Here is a 24998-nt window from a genome sequence, read left to right on the forward strand (position 1 = left end):
GAAACAGACATAAATAACCATCTTTACACATATGTAATTACAATCTGCAATAGGTATTATGAAGGAAAGGCACAGGGTTTATGTTGTGGGGGAGGGGCTGATATAATCTATAAGAGTGGCTACTTCTGAGGAAGAGATCCATAAGCCTGGATTTGAAGAATAAGTAGGAGTTAACTAGGGGATGATGAGCGCACGTGCTATGAGCATACCAAGAAGAGGGAGAGTCCAGTGCAAAGGTCCTGAGGCAGGCAAAGGAACAAATGAGTTTGAGGACCTGTAAAGCCACTAGGAGGGCTGGGATGCTCAGGCGTGGGGTGTAGTGGAGGGGAAGGCACAAGAAGGAATGGGAAGGATTGATAGGTGAAGGGTAGATATTACAAGTCTTAGAGGTCAAACTAAGAATATGGACCTTTATGGAAAGTAACTGAAAGATTTCAAAGTTCCATAGTGATTTTGCCCCATTTGAATGAATCTCTGGTTACAACATGAACAACAAAAGACCAATTAGCAGCCCTGTACTTGTCCAGGGTAAGGTATGGAGGAGTGGCTGGACTCAGTTACAGCAGAAATGCACAAAGACATGAATAAATAACCTGAGTTTGTGGGGAATGAGTCAGCCATCTTCCACATACTGATGGCTCTATTGCTGAACTCCCTCATTCATTTAATAAATGCTGGATGCCCAGGTTAATCCCAGCTCAGGCCCTAAACCTGTCTGAGCTCAGGGATCCTCAGGCCTAAGACGATAAAACTTGACGTCGGGGGTCAAGGCCTAAGAGAGGCAGGGCTCAGCTAGTATGGGGGACAGCTGCACAGTCCATTCTTTCGAAAAGATCCTCTCTGCTCGGCCCCTACCAAAAGAACCCTTTCCTAGCTTGGCGAAGTCCCCTGAGTCGGAATTCCACTCCCCACTCCCCGCGTTGGCTGGAACTCCTGTCCCCTGCCCGAACCAGGGAGTATTTCCCAAACTTGCCCTCCAAGAAAGCTGAAGGGGTTAAGTTTCCAGCCCCACTTTTGGGAGTTTACTTTGAGGAGTTTCTAACACAGTGTTGTAACCTATCTGACGGAGAGGCAGCTGGGAACGGCTCCAGCCCCTCCTCCGTCTCCCAAGTTCCTCGGTGCCTCGCCGACCACTGGAGCACAGACACAAGGAATAAGCAAGCAGAGGGAAGTGAATGACCACCAGGCTCCACAGTGGGTTGGGCAGGAGGGCGGAGCGGACTTCTGTGATGTCACACGACCACGCCCCTCTGGGAGGGCGTTGCGCCTGCGCCAGAACGGCCGCCTCGCTCCCGGAAGTGGAGGGTCAGCACGGAGAGCGCCGCTGGGTCTGGGTGCCCGGAGGCAGAAACGCTCTCGGAGCTCGCTCGTCGGCCCCCGACCGCCATGTCGTCCTTCGATACCAACCCCTTCGCGGACCCAGTGGACGTAAACCCCTTCCAGGTAGAGCCCTCATCTTACAGCTCTGTCCAGTGCCCGAAGGCCGCCGCCCGGGCCTCTTTCGCCAGAGCCGGGAGACATGGCGTAGGAGGGACGGGCTGTCTGCCCAATGGGAGAGCGGGCTTCGAGGGTTGTCCTATCGTAGCGCCTGGCGGGCGGGACTAGCAGCAGGTGGAACAGCGGAGGGGGCGGGGCGCTGTACTCTGGGAAAAGGGTGGGACTGTCTAGCTCCCAGGAACGTAGCCCTTCTAACTGGATACCGCTGGGGAAGGGGACAGGCGCACAGGATCAGGGAAGCCCCCAGCTTCAGGGAGAGAAGCGACTTCACCTGAGGGGAAAGTGTGACTGCCACATCCCGCAGTCTTGGGGAGACGCTAGCCTTGAATCACTTTAGGAGAGAGGGTGACAGCAACATAATGAGGAGGTGGAAGCCTGTAGAGGGATGGAGAAATGTGAGAAAATCCCAAGACCATCCCCCGCAACACACACACAGCCAACTAGTCTATAAGATATAGGAGAGCCCCTGAGATTTGTCAGAAAGGGAAGGCTGGTAACCCAAGTTGAAATATGGCCTTGATGACAATTACACACCTTGGCCATGGATCTAGTTTTGACTGGGCTCTGGCTAGATGAGAGAGCCCAGGGTAGAGGGGGAGGAGAAGTGAGGAGCCTCTGAGGGACTTGAAGTGCAAGGAATGTTGGTCTGATGGACCTGTGTGTGGTGGCAGGGTAGATGAGATGCACTGATCTATGAGCTGGTCTGACTTTTTAACAATTGCCCAAGGAAGAAGAGACTTCCTTTTAAAAGCCAAAACCTTAAAAAAAATTAAATAAAAGCCAAAACCTTCCCACCTTTGAGCTGAGAGCATAGGGTTATTCTTTTCCATGATGAGGGGTTGGGACTCCTTTAACTCGAAAGCTCCGGTACCTCTTGTTTTGTGTATGCTCAAAACCAGTTCTAGGGAAGCTTGCTTGTGCTGACTAGCGATTTATGAGCCTCGAGCTTTCTGCTTTGTCAGGATGTCACCAGGCATGTGAACTCTTCCTGCTTGTTCATTATTTTGGTCATTGGCAACTTTAAAGTTTCCTGCAGGTGTAGGGGAAGTCCTTGGAGGGAGTCCTTCCTGCAAGACACAGCATGAGCTTTTCCACCTTGAATCCTTTCTTTCAAGGGTCAGAATAAACACAAAAGAGACTAGAATGAATGTCAGAGAGTGAATATTTTACATCTCTTTCTTGGTTTTAAGGTGACTTAGCCAGTGGGAGCCCTTGAGGCAAATTTTGATAGCTTGGTAGCATCAGGGAATTCCTAACATTCCTCTAGTAACTTCATGCTTCTTGACAGAACTGTTTGGAGGATGTTATCTTTTATGTAATGCAGTAATCTCTATTTGAGTAAAGAAAGGACGTTTGCTTTTTTTTTTCTTCTGTGCCATTGTCTTCAGATAACTGTTTTGCTTTAGTTACAAAACTGCTGCATGATACTGGAGTTCGGGTGGCTCAGACGTTAAAGCGTCTGCCTACAATGGGGGAGACTCGGGTTCAGTCCCTGGGTTGGGAAGATCTCCTGGAGAAGGAAATGGTAACCCACTCCAGTATTCTTGCCTGGAAAATCCCATGGACGGAGAAGCCTGGTAGGCTACAGTCCTTGGGGTTGCAAAGAGTCAAGGACATGACTGAGCGACTTCACTTTCAGAAGCCTTTTGGTATGTGTGCTGTGTAATGATGTGCCTTTTTCTTTCTTTTTTTGTACTGTCAGAATCAGAAATCAAATGTCTACTGGTATCCGAAAGGGGCAGTCAGATTTCCAGAGATGCAGAGAGCTTGTCTTCAGGGCTAGCAGTGGGCTAGATAATTGGCCTAAATTTTGCCCTGTATTAATAGCAGCTTGAAAGTCTTAAACCACATCTCCAACCCCAGAAATGATTGTGCAAACTGTGGTAGAAGTAACTTCTGCACTGAAGCAAGATAGTCTGTCCATCAGGCAGCCCCAGGATATGGCAGGACAGGAAGCAGTTGTGGTCCTGTAAAGAGTAACATCTGGTGGGGAAGCCTGTGGGGGAAGGCGAGAGCCAGTTGGCTGCGATTCTGCTCCTCCTGACTCTGCGCTGGGTTTTTCCTCTTGGCGCACAGCTGTGGAGGGAGAAGGAGCTTTGGGTGTGAGGCCCCCAAACTTCTTTTCCTGGAGAGCTGCCCTCCCTCTCCTTGTGATAGTGGTTTCCGCTTCTCTGACTTCCAGGGCTGGGACACTGGGAAGGCACAGCCCTTGGGGGGCTGGGTGTGAGCCCAGCTTCATTTACTTAGGGTGTTGGCACAGAGCTCAGAAGAGAGAAGGTGGAGAGGCTATAGACCCAGAAACTCACACCTAACCGGCCTTCAGGAGTCTTTTTTTTTTCCCCTTCTCTCCATGGTGGTTTACGAAAATATACTTAGTGTTCGGAGTTCCATGGTGGATTTTTAGAGCTGGGAACATCCTCAGAAATCTCTTCTAACCCTTTCAGTTTAGACATGAGAAACCAAGAATGCAGTGAGGATGGGACATGCCAGAGTCACTAGCTAATTGAAGCAGGAAGGGACTCAGATCTGGACTGTCTTCTCTGGTTAGTGCTGTTCTAAAGATTTTAAACTGCTCTGGCAGTTACTTAGGCCAGCTAAGAAAAGAATGTAACATCATCACCACTGTTACCATTTTTAAAATGAGAGTACTGGTAAGGATGAAAGTAACAAATTAAGTGAGCTTTTTTGTTGTTTTTCGGTGTGTGGGGCTGGAATAATATGGATTGTATTGTGCCTTTTTTTTTTTTAAGATTTATTTATTTTTGGTTGCTCTGGATCTTTATTGCTGTGCATTGGCTACTCTTTGTGGCGGTGCTTGGGCTTTTCATTGTGGTGGCTTCTCTTGTTGAGAAGCATGGATTCTAGAACGCAGACTCAATAGTTGCTCGGCACGTGGGCCTGGTTGCCTCATGGCATGTGGTGTCTTCCAGATCCAGGGATTGAATCCTTGTCCTCTGCACAGGCAGATGGGCTCTTCCCCACTGAGCCACCAGGAAATCTCCTGTATTGCGCTAGATGATATTTTAATATAGCATGTTTTCTGAGTAATGCCAGTCCTGAAAGGTGCTCAGGGTTCTGTGGTCAAATAAAGTCAGGAATCATTTTCCTGAAGGTTGACCAGGCTCGTTCATTTGTTAAAGGCTCTGAGAAATCCTGCAGTAAAGATATTTGCCCAACTTTGTTTGATCCAGCCTTTCTCAGAGTTTGGCAACCATGGAATCCTTCTTCTAACTCTTGCAATATCCCCTGAAGCTCCTGGTGTGCTTTTAGATTGACTTCCTTATACTTGAACTGTGGCTGTGGGCTTTTATGACCTCCTCCTTTTGTACGGTTATAGTGGAATTATTTGAAAACTTCATGCAGAGTCAGACTGTAAGTGGAAAGTTGTCACAAGAGTGCAGCAGAGGTTTTTTACCAAACTCCTAGGAGGAAGCAGGAAAGTGCAAGCCGAGAGTGGCTGGTTTCCCAACCTCCCCTGGCACTCCCTAATCCCTCTGTGCATTATGGTGCATCTGCTGTGTACCATCTGGGTATTCTGCTTTCTATTGATTCCAGCATGTCTGTTCCCAAAAGTTTCTCAGAAAGTGTGATGCCGGGTGATGGAGAGGTTGAGGGCTCCAGATGGGCGTGGTCCTCCCCATTTTCTCTTTCAGCAGTCCACTGAAAAACAGCAGACCCCAGCAAATGCCTGGGCTGCTTTGCTGCTTGCTGTTTCTGTTAGGTTACCCCAGGCAGTCGACATTGATCTGGGAGCGAACTAGCTGGTGGTTCCAAACAGAGAAAACCTTTCAGCGTTCATGAGTTGCCAAATCACACCATATCACTTTCACACCTTGTCTCCTTGCAGTTAAAAGATAATCTTGGTGGTATGGCTGCTTCCCAAGGATTTAAGACATTTCTCTCCTGTGGGAGGAGAAAGTGGTGGCAGAAACGTGATTTGGGCGTGAACAGTCACATGAAGTTCCCTGCAGAGACACTGAGGGCTGTGTCACTTCCCTGAGAGGGTGGACTTCAGTTTGACTGTAGCTTTGGGAATTCTCAGAACCCCCCATTGGACCTGGTAGAACTTGCTCCTGGGAACAGGAGCATTGTCTCAAGAAACTTGAAAATGGCAAGGTTCATACAGTTTAACTGACTCCAGGCAGCTGCCCAGGTTGGGGTGGGAAGGTATTTTTGCCTTAATAGTTGCATCTGGAGGTAGTCTGGGTGTTAGAAAGCCCTTGGCCAGTGATACAGCTGAACTTTGACCCTACATGTCTATTAAGTTTTCTTTGGAGCCGTTTGGAGTAGGACAATCCTGGGTTCAGAGAAATGGTAATATTTAACCAGGACAAACAAGGGGTATTTGCTGCTGGTCCAGAGAAGAGTGCCGTGCACATAAATTCGCAAGATGTGACCCGTCCAGCAGTGCTCCTATGAGATGCTGACACACTCATGCACATCACTGAGCCCCTGCTGCTCTGAGGCCTGTGCAGGAGACCAGGATAAGTGGGCACATGGCCCGCTAGAGCTTCTAATTTGACAGGAGAGCTAAGAAATGCTCGCTTATCCTGACAGCATGTCCTGATGTGATAAGGGCAGTCAGAACTCGCCAAAAGGGCCTGTGAGGGATCTGAGGGAGAACGGGGCAGAGTCCTGTGGTAGGAGGTCCTGGGAGCAGAAAGCCTATGGCACGAGAAGGTACTCCAGGTGAAGGAGCACCAACTTAAGTCACTTCCGCACACTCTCAGCTCCACGCCCCCCGCGCCACCTCACTCTTGTGGACTCTCTGGGATCTGTGGGCCCATGATGGGTCTGCTGCTTGTGGTGCACCAGCTTGTCTGACCAGTCTCCTGGAAGTTCTCTCTGTCCTTGGCCTCTTTATACTGATAACTCTGACCTCCTTCTGCCTGTTTTCTCTTCTTGTCTCCTGCATTTGGGGGTGTCCTAGAGTTCTGTCCTTGACTTTGTTCTCAGTGTGTACCTCTCTGAGTAAGTCCTCCCACTTTCATGGCTTCAGAGTAGCATCCACATTCCAGTGGTCTGAGATCTAGAGCTCTAGCCCTCACCTTCTCCTGAGCTCCAAACCAGTATTTCCAGCTCTTACCTGGACATTTCCGCCCATTCCACCCAGATGCATTTTCTCAGTCTCTCTGATGCGAATCAATACCTTCCCAGATCCTCTCCCTGCCCCCACACACCCGCCCCTGAAAATCCTTTTCTCTTCTCCCATGACCGCCTGTCGTGCTCAGTGGTGGCACTGTTTGCAGGTCCCCCGAGCTGGCAGCCTCGGTTACTCCGCCCCTTCCCCCCCCTTCCCCTCCCCTGTGTCCCTGTCCTGCAGTAACTCTATTCCCTGACCACCCTGTGGAGTGGTCAAGCCTGGAGCGGCTACCTGAGGAGGGCCTCCGGAGCCCGTTCGCTCTTCTCCATCCCCTGTGTCATCCCTTAGCTCAGGCCTCACTGTCACCCATGTGGACTCTGTGTCCCCGGCAGTCTTCCTGCCATCCTCCTTCCCTGAGCACTGCGCTCTCCTCGCTGCTGGCAGAGATGATCACTGCTCACGACCTCTGAGGGCTTCCCAGGTGGCGTGGTGGTAAAAATCCACCTGTCAGTTTAGGAAGCGCAAGAGATACAGGTTCAATCCCAGGGTCGGGTAGATCCCCCAGAGAAGGAAATAGCAACCCACAGGGACAGAGAAGCCTGGTGGGCTACAGTCCATGGGGTCACAAAGAGTTGGATATGACTGAACGCACAGGCTTTGCACAATCTCTTGTTGCCCCCATTGCCACAGCCTGCAGTCTGGCCCAGCCATCTTCAGGTTGGGTCCCTGGTGCTCCTCTCTCTGTATATACACTTTGCTCTGTAGTCTCCTGATCCTCCTCACTGAACGTATGCAAGGTCTTTTTAAAGATCCCATGTCTTTGCACATGCTTTTCTCCTCTCCCTCTTGAGTGCTTGCTTAATTTCTTTCCTCTCTTGAGATCCAGCTCAGATGCCACCTCAGAGAAGCCTTCCCCGAGTCTCCAGACAACCTCTTCACTCCCTCTTCTGCGAGCCCTTTGCCTGTGCCCTTATTCAGCACTGGTCACATGCTGTCACTTCTTGCCCTGGCTTCTGTTGTGTTCTCTGTGCTATTTGCTTCTTGAGGGCAGGAACCAAGGCCTTTTCTTGGTACCCTCACCGTGCGCTGGTGTGGAATGGTTTGTGTAGGGAGTAGAGAGACCGCGGTGGAAGGAGAGGGCAGGGGCCTCCATTTGATGGGGAACAGGCTGCACCTGGAGAAAAGCTGCTGCCAGGTCATGGAGCGCCTCAATGCCAGGCCAGGGACTTGGACCCTTTTCTGGGAGCGTCTGTACATCGCTGCTGTGGCAGAGAGGGAGGCCCCAAGGTGCACCTTGCTCATTTGATGGGTTCTCAGGCTCTCTTGTTAAAAAAGAAGTGTGTATGTATTTGTTTAACATAAACATAACATAATCACATTATAGAAAATTTGGAAAACAAATTAAACCATCCCTGTTTCTCCTAGTGTTTTGCAGCCATTGTTGTTTTGATGTGTTTTCTGTTGTGAGTACTTCTGATGGAATCGTCATTTGATACTCGTATAACCAAGCTGTTTCTGTAATGCTGCCCTGTGTTCATAACAGTGATTTTTAGTGACTGTTTAGGCCACTGAGGGGATGTGCACCGAAACGTACTGGAGCTCACTGTCGCTGGGTACTTAAGTTGTTCCCTGCTTTTTTCTCCCCTGTTGTAAATGCCAGTGCAGTGAATACTTTTGCAGATACAGATTTTCACATGTTTTTGTCATGTTTCCTTTGGATGGCTTCTCGGGCCGTTGCTCAGAGAAACCAAGGTTAACTGTGGCGCCTCGTTCGCCTGGGACCCAGCCAGCCAGCCTGGGGATGACCGCTCCTTCTTGTGCTGTGACACAGCCTGGTCACTAAAGCAAACAGGACTTCACAGACGATCCAAAGTAGTGGTGACTCTTTGCCTCGCAGAGGGAGTGGCCAAGTTTTGGTTTTGTTTTTTAGTCTATGAGGTATTTATTTAACGTGTTTATTTGAAGCCTGAAATAAACCTCACATTGGGAGCCTGGGTGGAGTGGAGGGTGGGAAAGCAAGGAAAAGTCGCTGTAAACTCGAGCACAGCCGAGACCTGGGAGATGTGTGGAAAGGGGTTGCCAAACCAGTGGAAACAAGCATGTTTTTCAAGGCCCTCCCCCGCCCCACCCCTACCCCCGGCAGCAGAACTACAGCCCAGCTGTACCGCCTCGTTTTCTCAGTCCTCACAGCCCAGCTCTACCAAGTGCCCCCTGCCCCGGAGCTGTATGGCCCGAGCTTACCCGACTGGGTGTGTGCTCGCCTTCCTCCGAGCGCGCCCGGCCTCCTCTCCCCTCCCACGGCCGCTCGTGCTGTGTGCGCTTGTCTCAGCTCCCAGACTATGGTCTCCTGAAGGGAGCTGCACCCTGTTTCTCTCAGTGTATCCCTCACCTTATGTGTGGCTGCTCACTGCATGAAAGGAACTGCGACCAGGCGCATTCTCCTTGTTAGGAATTCAGTCACGGGCGTGAGCCGGTTGAGTCCTTTGGGCGCTGAGGGGGTGTCAGCTTACTTCTTGGTAGGTGAGACTTAGCTGTCACCATGCTGTTAAATGCTTGACCCACTTACGAGCTGGCTGATGCTTGGTGAGTGGGAAGGAAGATTGCTGCCATTGGCTTATTTGTGACTCGAAGGGAAAGCTGATGGTCCTCATTCAGGCCAGTCAGTGTGGTCCTGACTCACAAGATTCTCTGCCAGTGTCCTTCCAAGGGTGTTCTCCCAGAAGGACTGCTCTGAAGTTCAGGAACAAATAGCCGAGCGGCCCCAGTCGTCCTGTCTGACCCTTCAACCCCGTGTTGACCGAGCACCTTCTGTTGGTCAGTTCCTGAGCCAGGCTTTGGGGAGACTGCCCCATGTGGGTTTATCACTTGTGTTTTTGGAGAAAGACAGACTTGGATTCAAAATTGGGCTCAACCACTACAGTCCCTGAGGTCTTCCTCTCTCTGAGCTGGGCCTTTCTTCATCCTCATACTCCTCCTTCACAGGGTGGTTGTAAGGTTGAATGAGGAGGTGGGTTGTAGCTTTTCTCAGCCAGGGCTCCTCAGCTGAGCCACAAAACACAGAAGCTGACTGGAACTACTGTTTTCTCCATTTTCCCGAGGATGGAACATCACCAGGACTGTTCTAATACACAGGAAAGAAGGCAGGTCGTTGCAGACAGTGGATGGCTTGGGGCAGTGGGGCTTGACTCTCTTAAGGACCCAGGTTGAGAAAGGCTGGGAGAGCCTTCTTTTCCGGTGGTGTGGCACAGTGGCCAGTTCTGGGATGACCAGCAGCAGCAGCACTGTGTGACGATCCTGCGCATGGTGGACACTCTGCATGTCAGCTCCCGTGTCTGTCCCTTCTCCCTTGCTCTCTCACTGGGCCTCAGTCTCTCTTGAAACCACACACATCTGTCAGAAAGTGCCTAGGTCCTCTTCAGATGGAAAGCACCCGTGTCTCCCAGAGTGTCCCAGGCTCCTTTCCCCAAGCAGACTCCTTCTAGCCCCTGGGGCTGCTGCTCTGATGCAGGCGGCCCTCCCCTTCTCTGTGCCTTGGCACTTGGGCAGTACCTCGTAGAGAAAGCAGAGAAGGGCCGTCAGCCTGCAGTCCTTATTCCAGACATACCCGAGCTTCTGCTTGCATCAGGCCCTCCACCAAGCACTAGGAGCCAGAAGTATGAACTAGACACAGAGGCAGCTGGCCGCGGTGTACAGCCTGCTAGAGGAGGCAGGATTTGTTTGTGGTGAGCCTGATTAGGGGCCCAGGGCCAAGTCCTTAAGATTGTTGAGAAAAGAAGGGGGGTCAGTTTGGACAGGGTGATCAGTACCCCCACCCGCCAGAATCCTCTTCTGGCTAACCTTGGTAAGAAAATGACATCCCTTCACAGGTATGGAGGCTGCCTGTTTAAGGTGTACAGCTCAGCCAAGCAGGTATGCTGGCTCCTGACACTGCTACCACGGCTGCCCCTCTGCCCTTGTCCTGTAGTGACCGACTCGAGTAACCTGTCCCTTGGACAGTGGATCTGGTTTCAGTGACTTCTGCTCACTTACTGGGCTGTGACTTGATGTCTGTGGAGTCTGAAAGGGGAGCAGATACCGAGCCCTAGATCTCTCTTGCAGGAAGCCAGCCCAGTAATTCTGGGAGAAATCTGCTAGTCGTTCAGCCAACAAAAAACCTCAAGGCCAGTTCCTCCAACTGGCCTCTCGAGCCTCACCTTGTCACTTTGTCCAAATTGCAGGAGCCACCTGGCAAGGATGGTGTCCAGCAGAAAGGACACGGCCACATTGCCTCTTTGCGGAGGAGACTGGGTGGGGTGCGGGGGAGACAGGAAGTGGGTTGAGGCTGTGTGTCCAGCTCTGGGCCAGGCCCTGGGGCCCTGCAGACACAGGCTTGCCCTCTAGGGACAGATGGCCTCGGTGTGAAGATGGCAGAATGTGTGAAAGAGGCACGTTTAGGGACTTCCCTGGTGGTCCAGTGGCTGAGACTGAACTCCCAGTGCAGAGAGCCTGGATTCGATCCCTGGTCAGGGAACTAGATCCCACATGCCGCACCAAAGATCCTGTGTGCCACAACTGAGATCCGGCACAACCAAATAAATAAACAAATATTAAAAAGAGAGAGAGGCATGTTTAGCGCTGACCCTTGGCTGTGTAAATGTTCAGATAAGGGAGCCAGTCCTGCAGGGTGGCGAATATCCATTTCTACGTCTGAAAATTGAGGCCTGGGTCTCTGAGAGTCTGTCTACTTTGAATACTGTGTTTAAGAATCCAATCTGTGAAGGCTTGCTGCTGGAGGGGATGCTGGCAAGAAGGCCAGGAGCATCTGGATGAGCCGTGAGGAACTAGGGGTGAGCTGTGCTGACAGGGGAGCCTCGCTGAGGCCTTGGCAGAGTCTGGGGGCAGCTGTTTCTCCCAGAGGCGTCGCTGTTGGGCTGGACCTGAGCCCCGTACCTGTTCTGTGTGGGGAAGGGAAGGGAGTGCGAGTGTGCAGGAGCTGCGTTAGATGCCCAGCCCGGCCCCAGGCCAGCACCCTTAGAGAGGATGGCAGGGAGCCCTGTGTGAGGCCCTCAGCCTGAGGGGTTGGCCTCGAAAAGGGAAGGATGAAAACTTGGGGAAAGGCTGTGTTCTGAGGACATTTTTGCATTTTTTGAAAAGAATCTGGGGAGAAAAAAATCCAAAAACATCATTTTCTTGGCATTTCAGCTGAGTCCTTCAAATCTGTATTCCTCGCAAGTGTGCATGGTTTAATAAAATCAGCACTGGCAGCCAGCAGCACGTTTTTGTTCCAGAACCTTAAATTGTCCTTTAGAAAATGAGAGGAATAAATGCTTTCTGTAAAATAATAAAAATAACAAAACAGTATAGAAAGGTTATAAAGTGAAAAGTATCCACTCATACCATCTTATTTACCCACCCTCCCCCACCCGCTTCCCCCACCAAAAAAACAAACCCTCCCTGAAGGTAAATACTTTAAACCAGTTTATTTTACTTTATTTTTAAAAAACGTTTTTAACTTTGTTTCAAAGTTAAGCTCAAGACACATTGACTTCATAGGAAATCCACTGAGAAATGTTTTTCTAGGCTGAATACCTATTTCCCCTTAGTCTTCCCTAACAGAGCATGTACACGTTAATTACTGTCATTTTATAATCATGCTGGCCCACCCCACGTAAACTGTGTGTTCTGAATGTTCTTAGTTACACCCTAAATTTCACTAACTGCAGAAGATTTTCTGGGATAACCTGTCATTTGAATTCTTTAGCTACTTTTGAGGGTGAAGTCCAAAGAACTCTTAAGAGTCTCCTCTAGGAGGTGGGGGTTATTTTATAGGTGTTAGCAATTGGTACTTGGGCTGTGCTGATCCCATCTGGCATCTCCAGGAGACCACCTGTAAAACCATAGAATCATTTGATTCAACAGTCAACCAAGTGACTCAAAACTGAAAGTTAAATTTAAAGGAAGAAGTAATTTAGAGGAAAAAAGGCAATCAAGGCAATCCTAGAGGAACTCATTCTAAGTAGTCAATGTGTGTGTGTGTGTGTGTGTGTGTGTGTGTGCGGGCGTGTGTGTGTGTCCGTGTGTGTCCGTGTGTGTCCAAGGCACACCAGATCCATTCAGTGCAGGCTGATGGGTCCCAGATGACTCCCCTTTTTCTGAGGGAGCTGAATCTGGCAAGTGGCCAGTACCAGTAAAGAGCAGCCATAAAGTGGTGAGGACATTTATATTCCACCCCCCTCTGGAGTCAAACCTATAGGTTCCAGAATTCCCTGATGGTTCGGTGGTTAGGACTCAGTGCTGTCACTGCCAAGGGCCAGAGTTCAATCCTTGGTCAAGGATCTAAGATTCCACATGCTGTGTGGTACAGTTGTTGTTGTTGTTGTTTTAAAAAAAAAAAGACCCTGCTGGCTCACTTGGGTCCCACAGAGCAGTCAGGTCCATTCAGAAGCAGTCTGTAACCTAGTGGACTTCCCCACTTGCTAACACATCCTTTCAGTTTGTTTTACTTCAGGTGTATACTGCTTGGACTAGTTTTCAGGCTAAACCATATTCAATCTCTTTTCTATTTTTGTGGGGGAGGGCCACGCTGCATGGCTTAGGGAATCTTAGTTCCTCAACCAGGGATTGAACATAGCCCCAGGAATGAAAGTGCCAATTCCAGCCATTGGCCCACCAGGGAATTCCCTAAACATTTTGAATTTCTCAGGGGCTCCAAAGAGAACACCTGTGGTGTCTTTTCCTGGGCCTCAGGATGTAAACCTTGCTCTGGGTCTCTTCTGGCAAGTCATCTGGGCTGAAGCCCTCCTTTTCCAGCAAGGGAGAAATGACTGCAGTTGTGGTATGGCAGGGGCTGGGCACAGGAGCCTTCAGGAGAGGCTCTCCAGCACTCTAGGAAGGGCCATCAACAGGCTTACTTCAGCCAGGTAGCCCCAGGAGGGGCCTAGAGACGGTGGTCTCCCTCCCCATCACCAAGACTCTCCTTTTTCCCCAGTGTCTGATGACTCTTTTTTCACTTTCTCAGGATCCCTCTGTGACCCAGCTGACCAATGCCCCACAAGGAGGCTTGGCTGAATTCAACCCTTTCTCAGAGGTTGGTGGGCATGCCCTCTTTCTGAGTCCCTGGGTCCTCTGGGTGGTGCTGGCATCTCTGGGTAAGGAGACTTGGCAGAGACAGAGAAGTTCTATTCCTTAAAGGGACAGTCCTAATGTGAACTCAGTGGGGTGGGGTATGGAAGAGGAACCCATCCATTCTCCCCTCAGGATCCATGATCTGGGCTCCTCCCCGAAGAGGAGGGCCAGGCAGTGTTGGGAAGGTCTGGATCCAGGGTCCTAGGTTAGGCCACACATTGCCCAGAACCTGAGGCTTGTTGGCCACGAAGCTGCGGAGGCAGGCCCAGAGGGAGCGCCCTTAACGGGCAAGGACACATCACTCTCCCGGCTGTGGGTCTGTCCCTACGTGGCCAACTGGGGGAGGCCCACTCACCTCCCTCCTCCGCTCTGCCCCATGCAGACAAATGCAGCGACAACGGTTCCTGTCTCACAGATGCCCGGGCCCTCGCAGCCAGCAGTTCTCCAACCCTCAGTGGAGCCCACCCAGCCAACCCCCCAGGTACTGTTGACAAGATCCCTTTGGCCTCTCCTTTCCACAAAGGGACACACCCAGACTGGTGGCTGAGCCCTAAGATTGAGGAGAGGGCAGAGGGCTTTCATCACGGGCTCCCCTTCCAGGGCCCTCTGGGTCATCTCCTGGGAGCTGGTCACTTGCAGGTGGAGGGTCTGCTCTACCAACCTGTATCTTCTCCCCTAACCCCGTGACCACCACCTGAAATAAGCTCTACTCACCAGGCCAGGCTCCTTGGTGGCAGGAAGAGCATTTACCCCTATTGAGTCCTTCCAGATCCTCTTCGGGCCTTTGGTTTGTTCTCTCTTCCCCAGGGCCCAGAATCTCTCTTCCCCGCGCTCTCCCTTTCTTTTTTTTAAACCTCGTTTATTCTGGCCCGCCTTCCTGCTTCCCTCTGTCCCTCCACCAGTACTCTGAGCCTTGTGTGCTTTGTGCCCGACACTCCCCTCCATGCCTCCCAGCCCCACCCCACGCTCCTCGTGGCCCCCAGGTGAGCGTGGCCGACAGTGGAGTTGTGTGTTGCAGCTCCTGCTTAGACAGGCCAGCAGGTTCCTGCCTACCAGATTCCTGGCAGTGAGCGAGCTCTCAGAGAGGCAGATGCTGCTAGGAGGAGATAGTATTCTCAGAGACAGCTACCTGCGAGACCTGCCGAAGGTAGGCGAAGAGTAGATGAGCACGAGGGAGGGCAGGGCACCCGGGGCCCACCCAAGCTGGGCTGTGGGCACCAGTGGGCCCCAGGCTGCTCCTGTCGTCTGGCTGGGCTTCCTCTGAACGTGCGGCCCCTGCCCGGGTCCCTGGGCCCCACCCCTGGCTCTAGAGCCCTGTGGAGGTGAGGCGAGACTTAGAGGCAGGAGTGACTTCTGTCTAGCTGAGTGGTGGGCTGTAGGGACCTGGGCCTACTCAGCTGAAGTTGCAGACTTGCGGAGAGGAGGCTGGGACCCCAGTGTGGTCTAGTGTGGCCACTTCTGGTCCTGCTTCTGCCCCCATTGCCTGAAATTGACCTCCTGGGACTTGTCTGGCAGCCCAGTGGTTGAGACTCCACACTCCCACTGTAGGAGGCGTGGGTTCAGTCCCTGGCCAGGGAGCCAAGACTACCCCCGCACTGCCCCCGCCCCCGCCGCCAAAGAGAAAAACCTCCTGAAGGCAGCCGTAACTCTTTGGAGAACTCCTTTTAGAGAGGGAGAAGGAGAAGCTGTGTGTGTGGTGTATGTGCTCACACACGCATGCGCAGGTGTGCCTGCCTTGTCACCCCATCAGAGGACCAGTTTGATACCTGTTCCCTAGACTTTAGGAGGAACCAGGTCCCAACAAGGGGAGCAGGGCCCTAGGCTGGAACACCGTGCCCAAGCCCAGCTCTGTTCAGCCTCGTGTGTAGTCTCCTAGCGCCTTCCCCGCACTGCCTGGACAGGGGTAAGCTTGGACTCCGCACGTCATGAAAGTAAGGCCAAGCACAGCCAAGCCTAAAGGGCTGCTGGGTGGTACTGGGTCACAGTTCACCTGTACCTCTGGGCAGCTCCTGGGTGGGAGGAGAGTGCTTAAATATAGATCCCGAGGCTCTGGGCGCACAAGGCTGCCCTCAAGTATCTCCCTTCCTGTCTCACTGCTGGCGGGTCTGCACTGTTTCCCCTACACACACACACACACACACACTCATGCACACTCCATGCTCTTCAAATGAGGCTTGAGTCTCTGGCTTTCTGGCTATAGGTTGGTCCCTTCTGAGGTCTTTTTCCCTTTGCTGTTACCTCAAAAGTCACTTTGAACTTTAATGACTCCAATATGGGGATAGTTCCCATCTCTTTCAAGCTGAGGGATACAAGGGAGAGGAGAGCCCTGGTGATGGCTAAGGGGCCAGAGGTGGTGTGGAGGGGGTGGGGGGCAGGTCACCTTGGTCTCTCTATGGTGGTCTTGGGTATCCATGACACACTGGGCCTGGGACTGCCTCTGGGCCCTCCCTGCGTGGGGCAGGGCCTCTCCGACTTCAGCTCAGACTGACACTGTCTCACTGTCTTTTGTGTCTGGCTGCCCTCCACCTCCTCTGCACCCTGCAGGCTGTGGCCTCTGCAGCCCAGGCAAGCCTGCTCCGGCAGCAGGAAGAACTGGACAGGAAAGCAGCCGAGCTGGAGCGGAAGGAGCGGGAGCTTCAGAACACAGTGGCCAACTTACATGGTAAGGGAGGCCGTGCTACCTGGCTTAGGACTTCCCTGAGCCCGCTTGTTCCAGGGCAGCCTCAGAGCTTTGCTGAGCTCTGTCATGGCATTGTCCTGGGGAACACCACGTAAGGTGAAGGTCAGGAGACTTGCCGTTCGGTCCTAATAGATGTAGATTATTTCTGCACTCCTTCCCCACTCTGGAATTTAGAGTGGGGGCCTTGGTCCCAGGATTCCTTACCCATGATGATGCCCCCTTGTGCTTATGGTCTGGTTGTTAATAAAAGTAGTCACTTAGGCCATCAAACTCTGTGTTTCCCAGTGCATTTGGGGTCCATTGTATTGGAGTGAGCTCAGGGGTGTCTGTGTCCCGTCATCCTTTCCCCATCCCACTCTGTATCCATACACCCTGAGACCTGTCTGCTGGCGCCTGCCGGGAGCCCTGCTTTGGCCCAGGGACTTGACCCACATGTGTACCCCGCCACGCTGCTGCTAAAGCCGGGCTCACCTCCTCACCTCTTCCCACACAGTGAGAGAGAACAACTGGCCGCCCCTGCCTGTGTGGTGCCCTGTCAAGCCCTGCTTCTATCAGGACTTCTCCACAGAGATCCCTGCCGACTACCAGCGGATATGCAAGATGCTGTACTATCTCTGGATGCGTGAGTCTTGCTCTTGCCCCTTCAAGCTCCGGGTGAAGTGGGCTGTGACTCGAGCGTGCTGGCTATGCTCTGGTTGCTCCTCCTGGCAGGCTGCAGCCGCTTTCTGGGCTGGTCTGGGCTGGGCTGAGGGGTGCCTTCTGCCCACATAACTGGCCCTCCACAGTCTGCTCCCTATCCTGGGAACCTATCCCCAAGGGCCAGTCTAGACCCTATGTCAGGTAGGGTGGGACTAGCCGGAGGCTTCAGAGTTCCTACAGAGCTCCCTGCACTGAACAGCCCTCCTTAGGGGAAGGCCTATCCTCTCCACGGTCCCCTCGGCTCCTAGGAATGAGGAGCGAGGAGAGAAGACTTCTTGTAGCTCCACTGGGGGCTCTCCACAAGCAGGGGAAACCCTGCTGAAAGACTTCATTCCCCAAAGCTCAGCCCTTGTATCTGTATCCGCCCCTCCACTGCCATTCCTCGGATAACCTGAGTTTGAAGATTCCCTGGTTTTAAGGTCTCAGAACACCCTGCCTGTGTACAGACCAAGGTCCGCTAGTATTTCTGCAGCTGCTCTCACAGCGTGGACCTCTTCAGGGGATGGTTTGCCTCAGAGGGGAAGCCTTCGGTCACCTTGGCACAAGCCTCTCTCTCTGGCCCCCTCTCCTTCCGCAGTGCATTCAGTGACACTGTTTCTGAACCTACTTGCCTGCCTGGCCTGGTTCTTAGTCGACACCTCCAGGGGAGTAGACTTCGGCCTCTCCATCCTGTGGTTTGTGATCTTCACCCCGTGTGCCTTCCTTTGTTGGTATCGACCCATCTATAAGGCTTTCAGGTGAGTGGGGCTGGGCAGGGGTGAGTAATATATGGCTGGCATCGGGTAGCAGGTCAAAACCCATCAGCCCTGGGCCCCCCTCCCAGTCTTAAGCAGAATGGAATGGTGGGGAAATTCACTTTCCCATCCCCACCGTTAGCGAGAGCGGGCAGGGATCAGCAGCTGCTTTCTCCTCTGTTGTACCAGAGGTCTGTTCTGGGCCCTATCCTTGGACCAGGCTCAGGAGACCCAGAGAGGAAATCAAGAGCCTTTCTTGCCTTCCCCCTGCTCCCAGTCTGTCTGGTTCAGTAGGATTTTAGTCCCTGGGGAGAGGCTGTGTGCCTGTGATAGCCAGACAGAGTCTGATAACAGTCAGATAAGCTCTCAATAGCTTTATCCCTCCATGCTCATATCTGCCCCTCTCCCCACCTCCCCAGTAACCCTTGAGCCTCGATGAGTGCCAGTATTTGACCAGTGGCCCTAGAGCCAGTACTGTGGACATGAATGAATCCACCTGACAGACCACTAGGACTTTTGGAATTGAGACTAGGAGTTGATGCTCAACTCCTAGTTGAGCCCAGTAGGGAGTGAAGAGAAGGGAGGAGAGACAGGGAGCCCAACAGGTCCTGGGAAAGAGGGGGCGGAGCAGTGGCCAAACCCTCCCATGTAGTCAGCAGGCAAAACCTGCACCCTCACTGTATTCTAGCCCTCCACGGTGAGATGGAAGTTCTCAAAACACCAGTTTTATCTGGTGTTCCCTACTCCTTAGATGTCTTTTCTTCCACCCAGGCCTACAGATTGATTCTTAAAGTTTTATTATCTTTATAACAGGCTTAGATTTTCTTACCTGTAATGAAATGGAAATAACTTCAGGAAATGGACTGTTAGGTTTTTTACATTGTCCTTGGGGTGAGCAACTTTATTTATAAGCTCTTTAAGCAGTCAAGCATTGACCCCTTAAATTGGAAGGCAGCGGAAGGAAGTCCTTTTTGATTATAGGGTGTCTGTGTGTCCCTATCCTCATGGACAGTGTGGCTGACCCCTGGAGCTCTGTCTACTCTGGCACACTCCCTCCTGTCTCCTAGTGAGGAAGGTGTCCTGGCAAGTGAAAAGGATGAGGACTGAGCCCGAAGCCCTTGTGTGACTTCTCATTTCCCCCTCTCTCCACAGGTCTGACAACTCTTTCAGCTTCTTCGTGTTCTTCTTTGTATTTTTCTGTCAAATAGGAATCTATATCATCCAGTTGATCGGCATCCCTAGCCTTGGGGACAGGTGAGACATGGGACAGCACAGAGGGGATTAGGCCCTGTTCTCCTGCTCCCAGAAAGGCCCCACTGATGACCCATCTTCCACCATGGGCTGGGAGAGGGGTGATGGGTCAGCGGGGGTCTGCCTCCTTCCACTTCTTCCCTGGTAGCCACTCACTGTTTCGCCTTGCTCACCCCTTTCTGGAGTGTCGTGGGTGGAGTTGGCCTGAATCCTTAGGCTCTCAGGGCTGTGTCCTGCACTGCAGGGCCCCCTCGTCCTTTTCTCCTGCCATGCCCTCCTAGAGCCTGCGGCTGCTCCTACCACCCCCAGACAAGCCCCGAGGCTTGGGAGGCTGCCCATGGATGTCCTGGCCTTTACAAACTGTGAGCTGCGACTTTTTCTGGAGGCCCTATAACCTCAGGAGGTGGAGCCCTCCACCCCTCGAGGATCGGCTCTTTCGGGCTGTTCTCCTTGAGCATCCAGCTGGCTTGAGAGTCCCGGCTGCTGCAATTCTCAGCTCAGAATTGGTCTCAAAGAGAAAAGCTGATGGCTGATGTTTTCCTTTCTGCTCCAGTGCACAGGGAACATTACAGAAAGGTCAGGCTGGCACTTGGCTGAAAGCCTGAGCCTGGAAGGGCTGCACTATTTTGGTCCCCGCCCTCCAGTGGAGCTGGCAAGTCCAGAGTGGCGGGGAGGGGTGACTCACCTCACACTCGCAGCCAGTGCATGCTGCCTTCCTCCGCTCTGCCTTCTTGCCTTGCTATTTCTAACCTGGCCCCTTTTCTGTTTGACTGGTGACCCAGTTTCATTACTCATTACCCTCAGTGAGATCCTGGTAAAAGACTGTGATTAACAACTGCTGTTTACACCCTGGACTGGGAGCCAGAAGGCTTGAGTTCTGGTCCTGCTCCGCCCCTCACTGCCCTGCCTGGGTCTGCCTGGTTGAGCTCCGAGGCCTCCAGCCTCCCAGTGTCTTTCTCATCTCACCTCAGAACACCCAGGATTGGGTGGATGTCCTCCCGCCTCCTTTTTTTGTTACTGATTATAAAATACGCATAACATAAAATCTGTCATTTTGTTTACCACTTAAACCACTTGGTATAATTCAGTGGCATTTAGTTCATTCACAGTGTCCTGCAGACATCAGCACTGCCTAATTCTGTATCACACTGTGACATTTGTATCACATTGTAAGGAAACTCCGTGCCCATTAAGCAGTCACTCTTCATTCCCTCATTCACTGAGCCTGTAGCAACCATTAAGCTGTTTCTGCCTCTCTGGATTTGCCTATTCTAGACATTTCATTTTAATGAAATCGTATGTGGCTTTAAAATATCTATATTTATGTGTTTATTTCTGACTGTGCGGGGTCTTCACTGCTGCGCGGGCTTTTCTCTAGCTGCAGCCTGTGTGGCTTCTCGCTGCAGCGGCTTCTCTCGTTGCAGAGCATGGGCTCTAGGACTCAAAGGCTTCAGCAGATGTGGCGCCTGGACTCTGGAACACAGGCTCGGTAGTCGTGGCACACATGGGCTTAGTTGCTCCTTAGCGTGTGGAATCTTCTTGGACCAGGGATTGAACCTGCGTGCCCTGGGTTGGCAGGCAGATTCTTTACCACTGAGCCTAACATTTGGCTTTTGGTGCCTGGCTTCTTTCACATAGCATCATATTTTCAAGTTCATGTTAGTACTTCATTACATTTTATGACCAAATAATATTCCATAGTTCTTGGAGATATACTGCATGTTTATCCACTCATCAGCTGATAGACATTTGGGTTTCCACCTTTTTGCTGCTGTGAACATTTGTGTATAGGTTTTTGAGTACCTGCGTTCAGTTCTTTAGGGTGTGTATCCGAGGGTGGAATTGCTGGGTCCTATGGTAATTCTATGTATAATTTATTAAGGAACTGCCACTCGGTCCCACAGTGGCTGAACCTTTTTATGTATGTATTTTCGGCTGTGCTGGGTCTTTGTTGCTGCGGGCATTCTCTAATTGGGCCAGTTGGGGCTGCTCGCTAGTTATGGTGCGTGGACTTCTTGTTGCAGTGGCTGTTTGTTGTGGAGCCTGGGCTCTAGAATGCTCGGGCTTCAGGAGTTGTGGCACATAGGCGTTGTTACCCCACAGCATGTGAAATCTTCTGGACCAGGGATTGAGCCTGTGTCCTCTGGGCTGGCAGGTGGATTCTTAACCATTGGACCACCAGGGAAGTCCAGGCCAAACTATTTTACATTCTCAATAGCAGTGTATGAGGGTTCCAGTCCATCCTCCCTAACACTTACTATTTTCCTTTCTTTTTTTTTCCTTTTTTCTTTTCATAGCCGGTCTAGAAGTGTGGTAACTCGTGATTTTGATTTCTCTTTCCTAAATAATTGTGATATTGGCCATCATTTATTTGCTTGCTTATTTTCTTTGGAGAAATATCTATTCACATTGTTTTCTAATTTAGTATTTGGATTGTCTGTTGAATTCTTCATATATTCAGGATACTGCATAGCTGCTTGTCAGGTATATAATTTATAAATTTTCTCCTTTCTGTATGTTGTTTTTCACTCCTGATAATATCATTTGATGATCAAAGGTTCTTAATTGTAATGAGATCTAAATAGTTTTAGTTCTTATTGTTAGCTTTGAGTTAGCTTTTCTATATGGTGGAAGTAGGGTGCACCTTCATTGTTTTTTTTTTTCTTTTAATTTTTTTAATGTATTTTTAATTGGAGGATATTTGCTTTACAATATTGTGTTGATCACCTTCGTTGTTTTGTATGTGGATATCTAGCTGTCCTGCACCATTTGTTGAAGAGGCCATTCTTCAACATTCAGTGGTTTTGGCACACTTGTCTAAAATCAGTTGATGATAACTATATAGATTTGTTTCTGGACTCTCAATTTTATTCCATTGATCTGTAATATATGTCTATCCTGATGCCAGTACCATACTGTTTTGATAGCTATAGCTTTGTATTAAGTTTTAAAATCAGAAAATGTGAGGATGTCCCCTTTGTAGATGAGAACATTGGGGCTCAGGAAGGAGATGTGACTGGCTGGAGACAGCGGGGCTGTCCCTGGGCTGCAGGGTGGGGAGCTAAGGTGAGAGGATGAATGAAGTGTGTTGGCCAGTGATCCTCCTTCCCAGAGGGAGGGCTCTGTCCCCCTAAAGGGCTCTACCCACTGTTACTCCTAACTGTGAAAGCAGCAGCCACATCCTCCCTTCCAGGCCTCACATGGCCCATAGATTCCCTATGGGCATTATGGGGCCTGATGGCCTTTATAGAGGCCTGGCCTCAGAGGCCAAGGTTTTGGCCCACAGGGCTCTGTGCTGCCCAGAGATGCCCAGGTGGTGTTCAGCACACAGTGGCCACTTGGAGAGGAGCCTCTCACAGGGAGCTCTGGGGCCTAATCCCACTATGCTCTCCCCGGCCTCCTCCCCCTTTGCAGTGGTTGGATTGCAGCCCTGTCTACGATGAAGCACAACTTGGCTGTGTCGGTCATCATGATGGTGGTGGCTGGCTTCTTCACCCTCTGTGCCGTGCTCTCACTCTTCCTCCTGAAGCGGGTAAGTGGTGGGTGCTGGGCCAACTGCAAACCCAAGGAAGCCCCAGCCCCTGGGGTAGGCACCTCTCTCCTGCTTTCTCCATGGGGGATGTTCATCACTACAGCAGTTGCGTCTCCTGGGTCCTCAGAGCTCCAGCAGCTTCCTCCAAGGCTCTGGGTGGGAGGTCAGACAGGCTGGGGTCCATGGTGGCTGCCTTGGGCCCATGAGCTGGTGGCCCCCAGGCGGGTGGACTTTTCTCACCACAGCCTCTTTCTGCAGGTGCACTCCCTGTACCGCAGGACGGGGGCCAGCTTCCAGCAGGCCCAGGAGGAGTTTTCCCAGGGCATCTTCAGTAGCAGGACCTTCCGCAGTGCTGCCTCATCTGCTGCCCAAGGAGCGTTCCAGGGGAATTAGTCCTCCTGATTCCTCCCTCTGCCCTGGCCTTCTCTCTCACCTGCCTTCTGAGCTGCACTTTCCATGGGTGCCTTAAGCATTGGGTATGCCCAGCATAGACCTGGGGAGGGTCTTGCCCGTGGCTCTTCTTCCTCCCTCAGCAACCATCTCTCCCTTCCACCTGAGGAAAGGGGAGGGAGGGACAGGGACTTTTTTTAACACGAGAAAAAAAACAAAGCTGTCTTTTCTTCTCTGGTGGTGGTTTGATAGGATTTTTTTGTCTCTTTGGAAGCAGTGGGACTGAAGTTCTCTTCTTCCCATACACAGATACACACATGTACTCACACACATACAAACACAAACGTACATACTTGGGATCACTGGCTGTCCTGGGCCCAACCACCTGGGGTTTTATTTCTGCTGGAGTCCTGAGATTCCACTCCTCCCCAGCAGGCCTGACCGGAATCTGGCTTCATGGACCCAGCCTGTGACTTCCACAGTCCTGCCCTTTCCTCCTGCTCAGACTCTGAGAGCCTCCTAAGGGCTCCCCTTTAGATGAGCTGCAGTCTGGGCTCTTCCTCAGATCACTCTAGGGTGAACTCTGGGCTTCTAGCCTCTGTCCTGCCTCATGTTTCTAATGAACAGTTTCCTAGCCCTTTAGGCTCCCTGCATCCTCCCGATGTGGGCAGTACGTGGTGCCCTCTGGGGCCCTTCTTAAGCCCTTCCCTCTTTAGACTTACTGAATGTGCAATGGGGTTGGTTGGGATTTTGGGATGGAGAGGGATAGAGGACACTGACCCGAAGTTGTCTTGCCCAGCTTTTGGCAGTCTTGTATTAGGGTGGGTCTGATCGTCCTGGTATGGTTTGTTTGGCCCTATTTGTTTTGATTTCCTCTCTTTCTGAGGAACAGCTGCCCTTTAGCTTGGCCTCATACTCTTGCCCATCCCTCCCCCCCACCATCAGCAGTATCTAGCTTGTATGACTCTTAGGGAGGGCAAGGGGAATGAGTTCAGAACTTCATTCTTCAGGTCACCTTTTTGAGGGTTCCAGACTAATCCCCCAGGGTTCTCCCATACTCCCCAAGTAGAGCCTAGATCACCTTCCACTAGTCCTGAGGATTCCCCAGGATCTGTGTCACTCTGATGGGTGCTTAGGAGTTCAAGGTTAAAACCTGTATCCTGTCCTCCAGAGATGGTAGGAGTGGGTGGGTAGACTGAGGGGACTTCTCAAAAAGCTGTCCAACCCAGGGCATCTGGGGCCTACCCGGAGGCAGCCCTGAAGCTGCCAGCTGACACAGCCCCAGAGCCACTGAATGAGGATGGCAGTGACCAAGGTTTTGTAAACTCCTTTCTGGTATTTTTTTTCTCCGTGTACAAATGTATATGTTATGTCTCAATTTTGTCCCTAAATAAAAACAAAAGACATTTTCAGACAATACTGGTCCTGACGTCTGCTGTATTTGGAAAGTTGGGAGTGGCTCATAGGGTAGGGGCTGAGGCAGGCCAGCCATAGGTGAGAAGAGACAGTGAAGGTGCTGTGTCTGGTCACTCTACTCCCTGGCCAGTCTGGGCAGGCTCAGTCCCTCACCCCTGGGGGCGAGCCCCTTACTGAGATTGCTTGTCCTCTTCCATGGTACTTTCTTGTTCCAGTACTTCCACATTCACAGTTGCTGGTCTTGGAGGAGAGGGGCCTCTTTGAACACACCCTATCCACGTCTTAAACGGGGCTTCTCTCTCCTATCCCATTCACTTGGGCGATCTCTAATAAGATACTGTCCAGCCTGCATGGGATTTCCCGGGGGACCTCGTCCGCTGGCCTCTGCTAATTCCCGTTAGGCCTGCAAGGACCTGAGTATCTCCAAATGGATCTTGCGGGTACTGGCGAGTCATCTGATTTCCTGTGCAGGTGAAGGCGGAAGCTCCCAGGAGCCGCACCTGGAGCACCTGGAGGGGAGGGGCGCGGGGGCGGTGGGGGGCCGGGGCCCCGCCCAGCCTGCCTCGCTGCACTTCCGGCGGGCGCCGCTCGGGGCAGTGTGGAGTCCGGTGC

The 24998-nt window shown here is 51.7% G+C and overlaps 1 protein-coding gene across 2 annotated transcripts; it reads left to right on the top strand.

Moving 5' to 3' along the window:
- The first annotated feature begins 1308 nt into the window (after positions 1-1308).
- On the top strand, positions 1309-24339 carry SCAMP2 (secretory carrier membrane protein 2). Of its 2 annotated transcripts, XM_068991031.1 has the most exons (10): positions 1309-1443; positions 13578-13646; positions 14067-14165; positions 14703-14831; positions 16229-16346; positions 16858-16986; positions 17641-17800; positions 18950-19051; positions 22463-22580; positions 22839-24339. In XM_068991031.1, exons 1-10 carry the CDS (start codon positions 1387-1389, stop codon positions 22971-22973), a joined length of 1116 nt encoding a protein of 371 aa, XP_068847132.1. In that variant the 5' UTR covers positions 1309-1386; the 3' UTR covers positions 22974-24339. The 2 variants fall into 2 exon arrangements, with proteins under 2 accessions (XP_068847132.1, XP_068847133.1); XM_068991032.1 differs by lacking the exon at positions 14703-14831.
- Positions 24340-24998: the final 659 nt, after the last annotated feature.

Source organism: Capricornis sumatraensis, chromosome 19 (assembly GCF_032405125.1).
Source record: "Capricornis sumatraensis isolate serow.1 chromosome 19, serow.2, whole genome shotgun sequence".
In the NCBI taxonomy this organism is placed as follows: domain Eukaryota; kingdom Metazoa; phylum Chordata; class Mammalia; order Artiodactyla; family Bovidae; genus Capricornis; species Capricornis sumatraensis.

Bases quoted from the DNA above. Each gene is read 5' to 3' on its own strand.
- SCAMP2 (XM_068991031.1), top strand. From the start codon at position 1,387: ATGTCGTCCTTCGATACCAACCCCTTCGCGGACCCAGTGGACGTAAAC. The intron at 14,832-16,228 runs GTAGGCGAAGAG...TGCACCCTGCAG, and splicing joins ACCTGCGAGACCTGCCGAAG to GCTGTGGCCTCTGCAGCCCA. The intron at 16,347-16,857 runs GTAAGGGAGGCC...CTTCCCACACAG, and splicing joins CACAGTGGCCAACTTACATG to TGAGAGAGAACAACTGGCCG.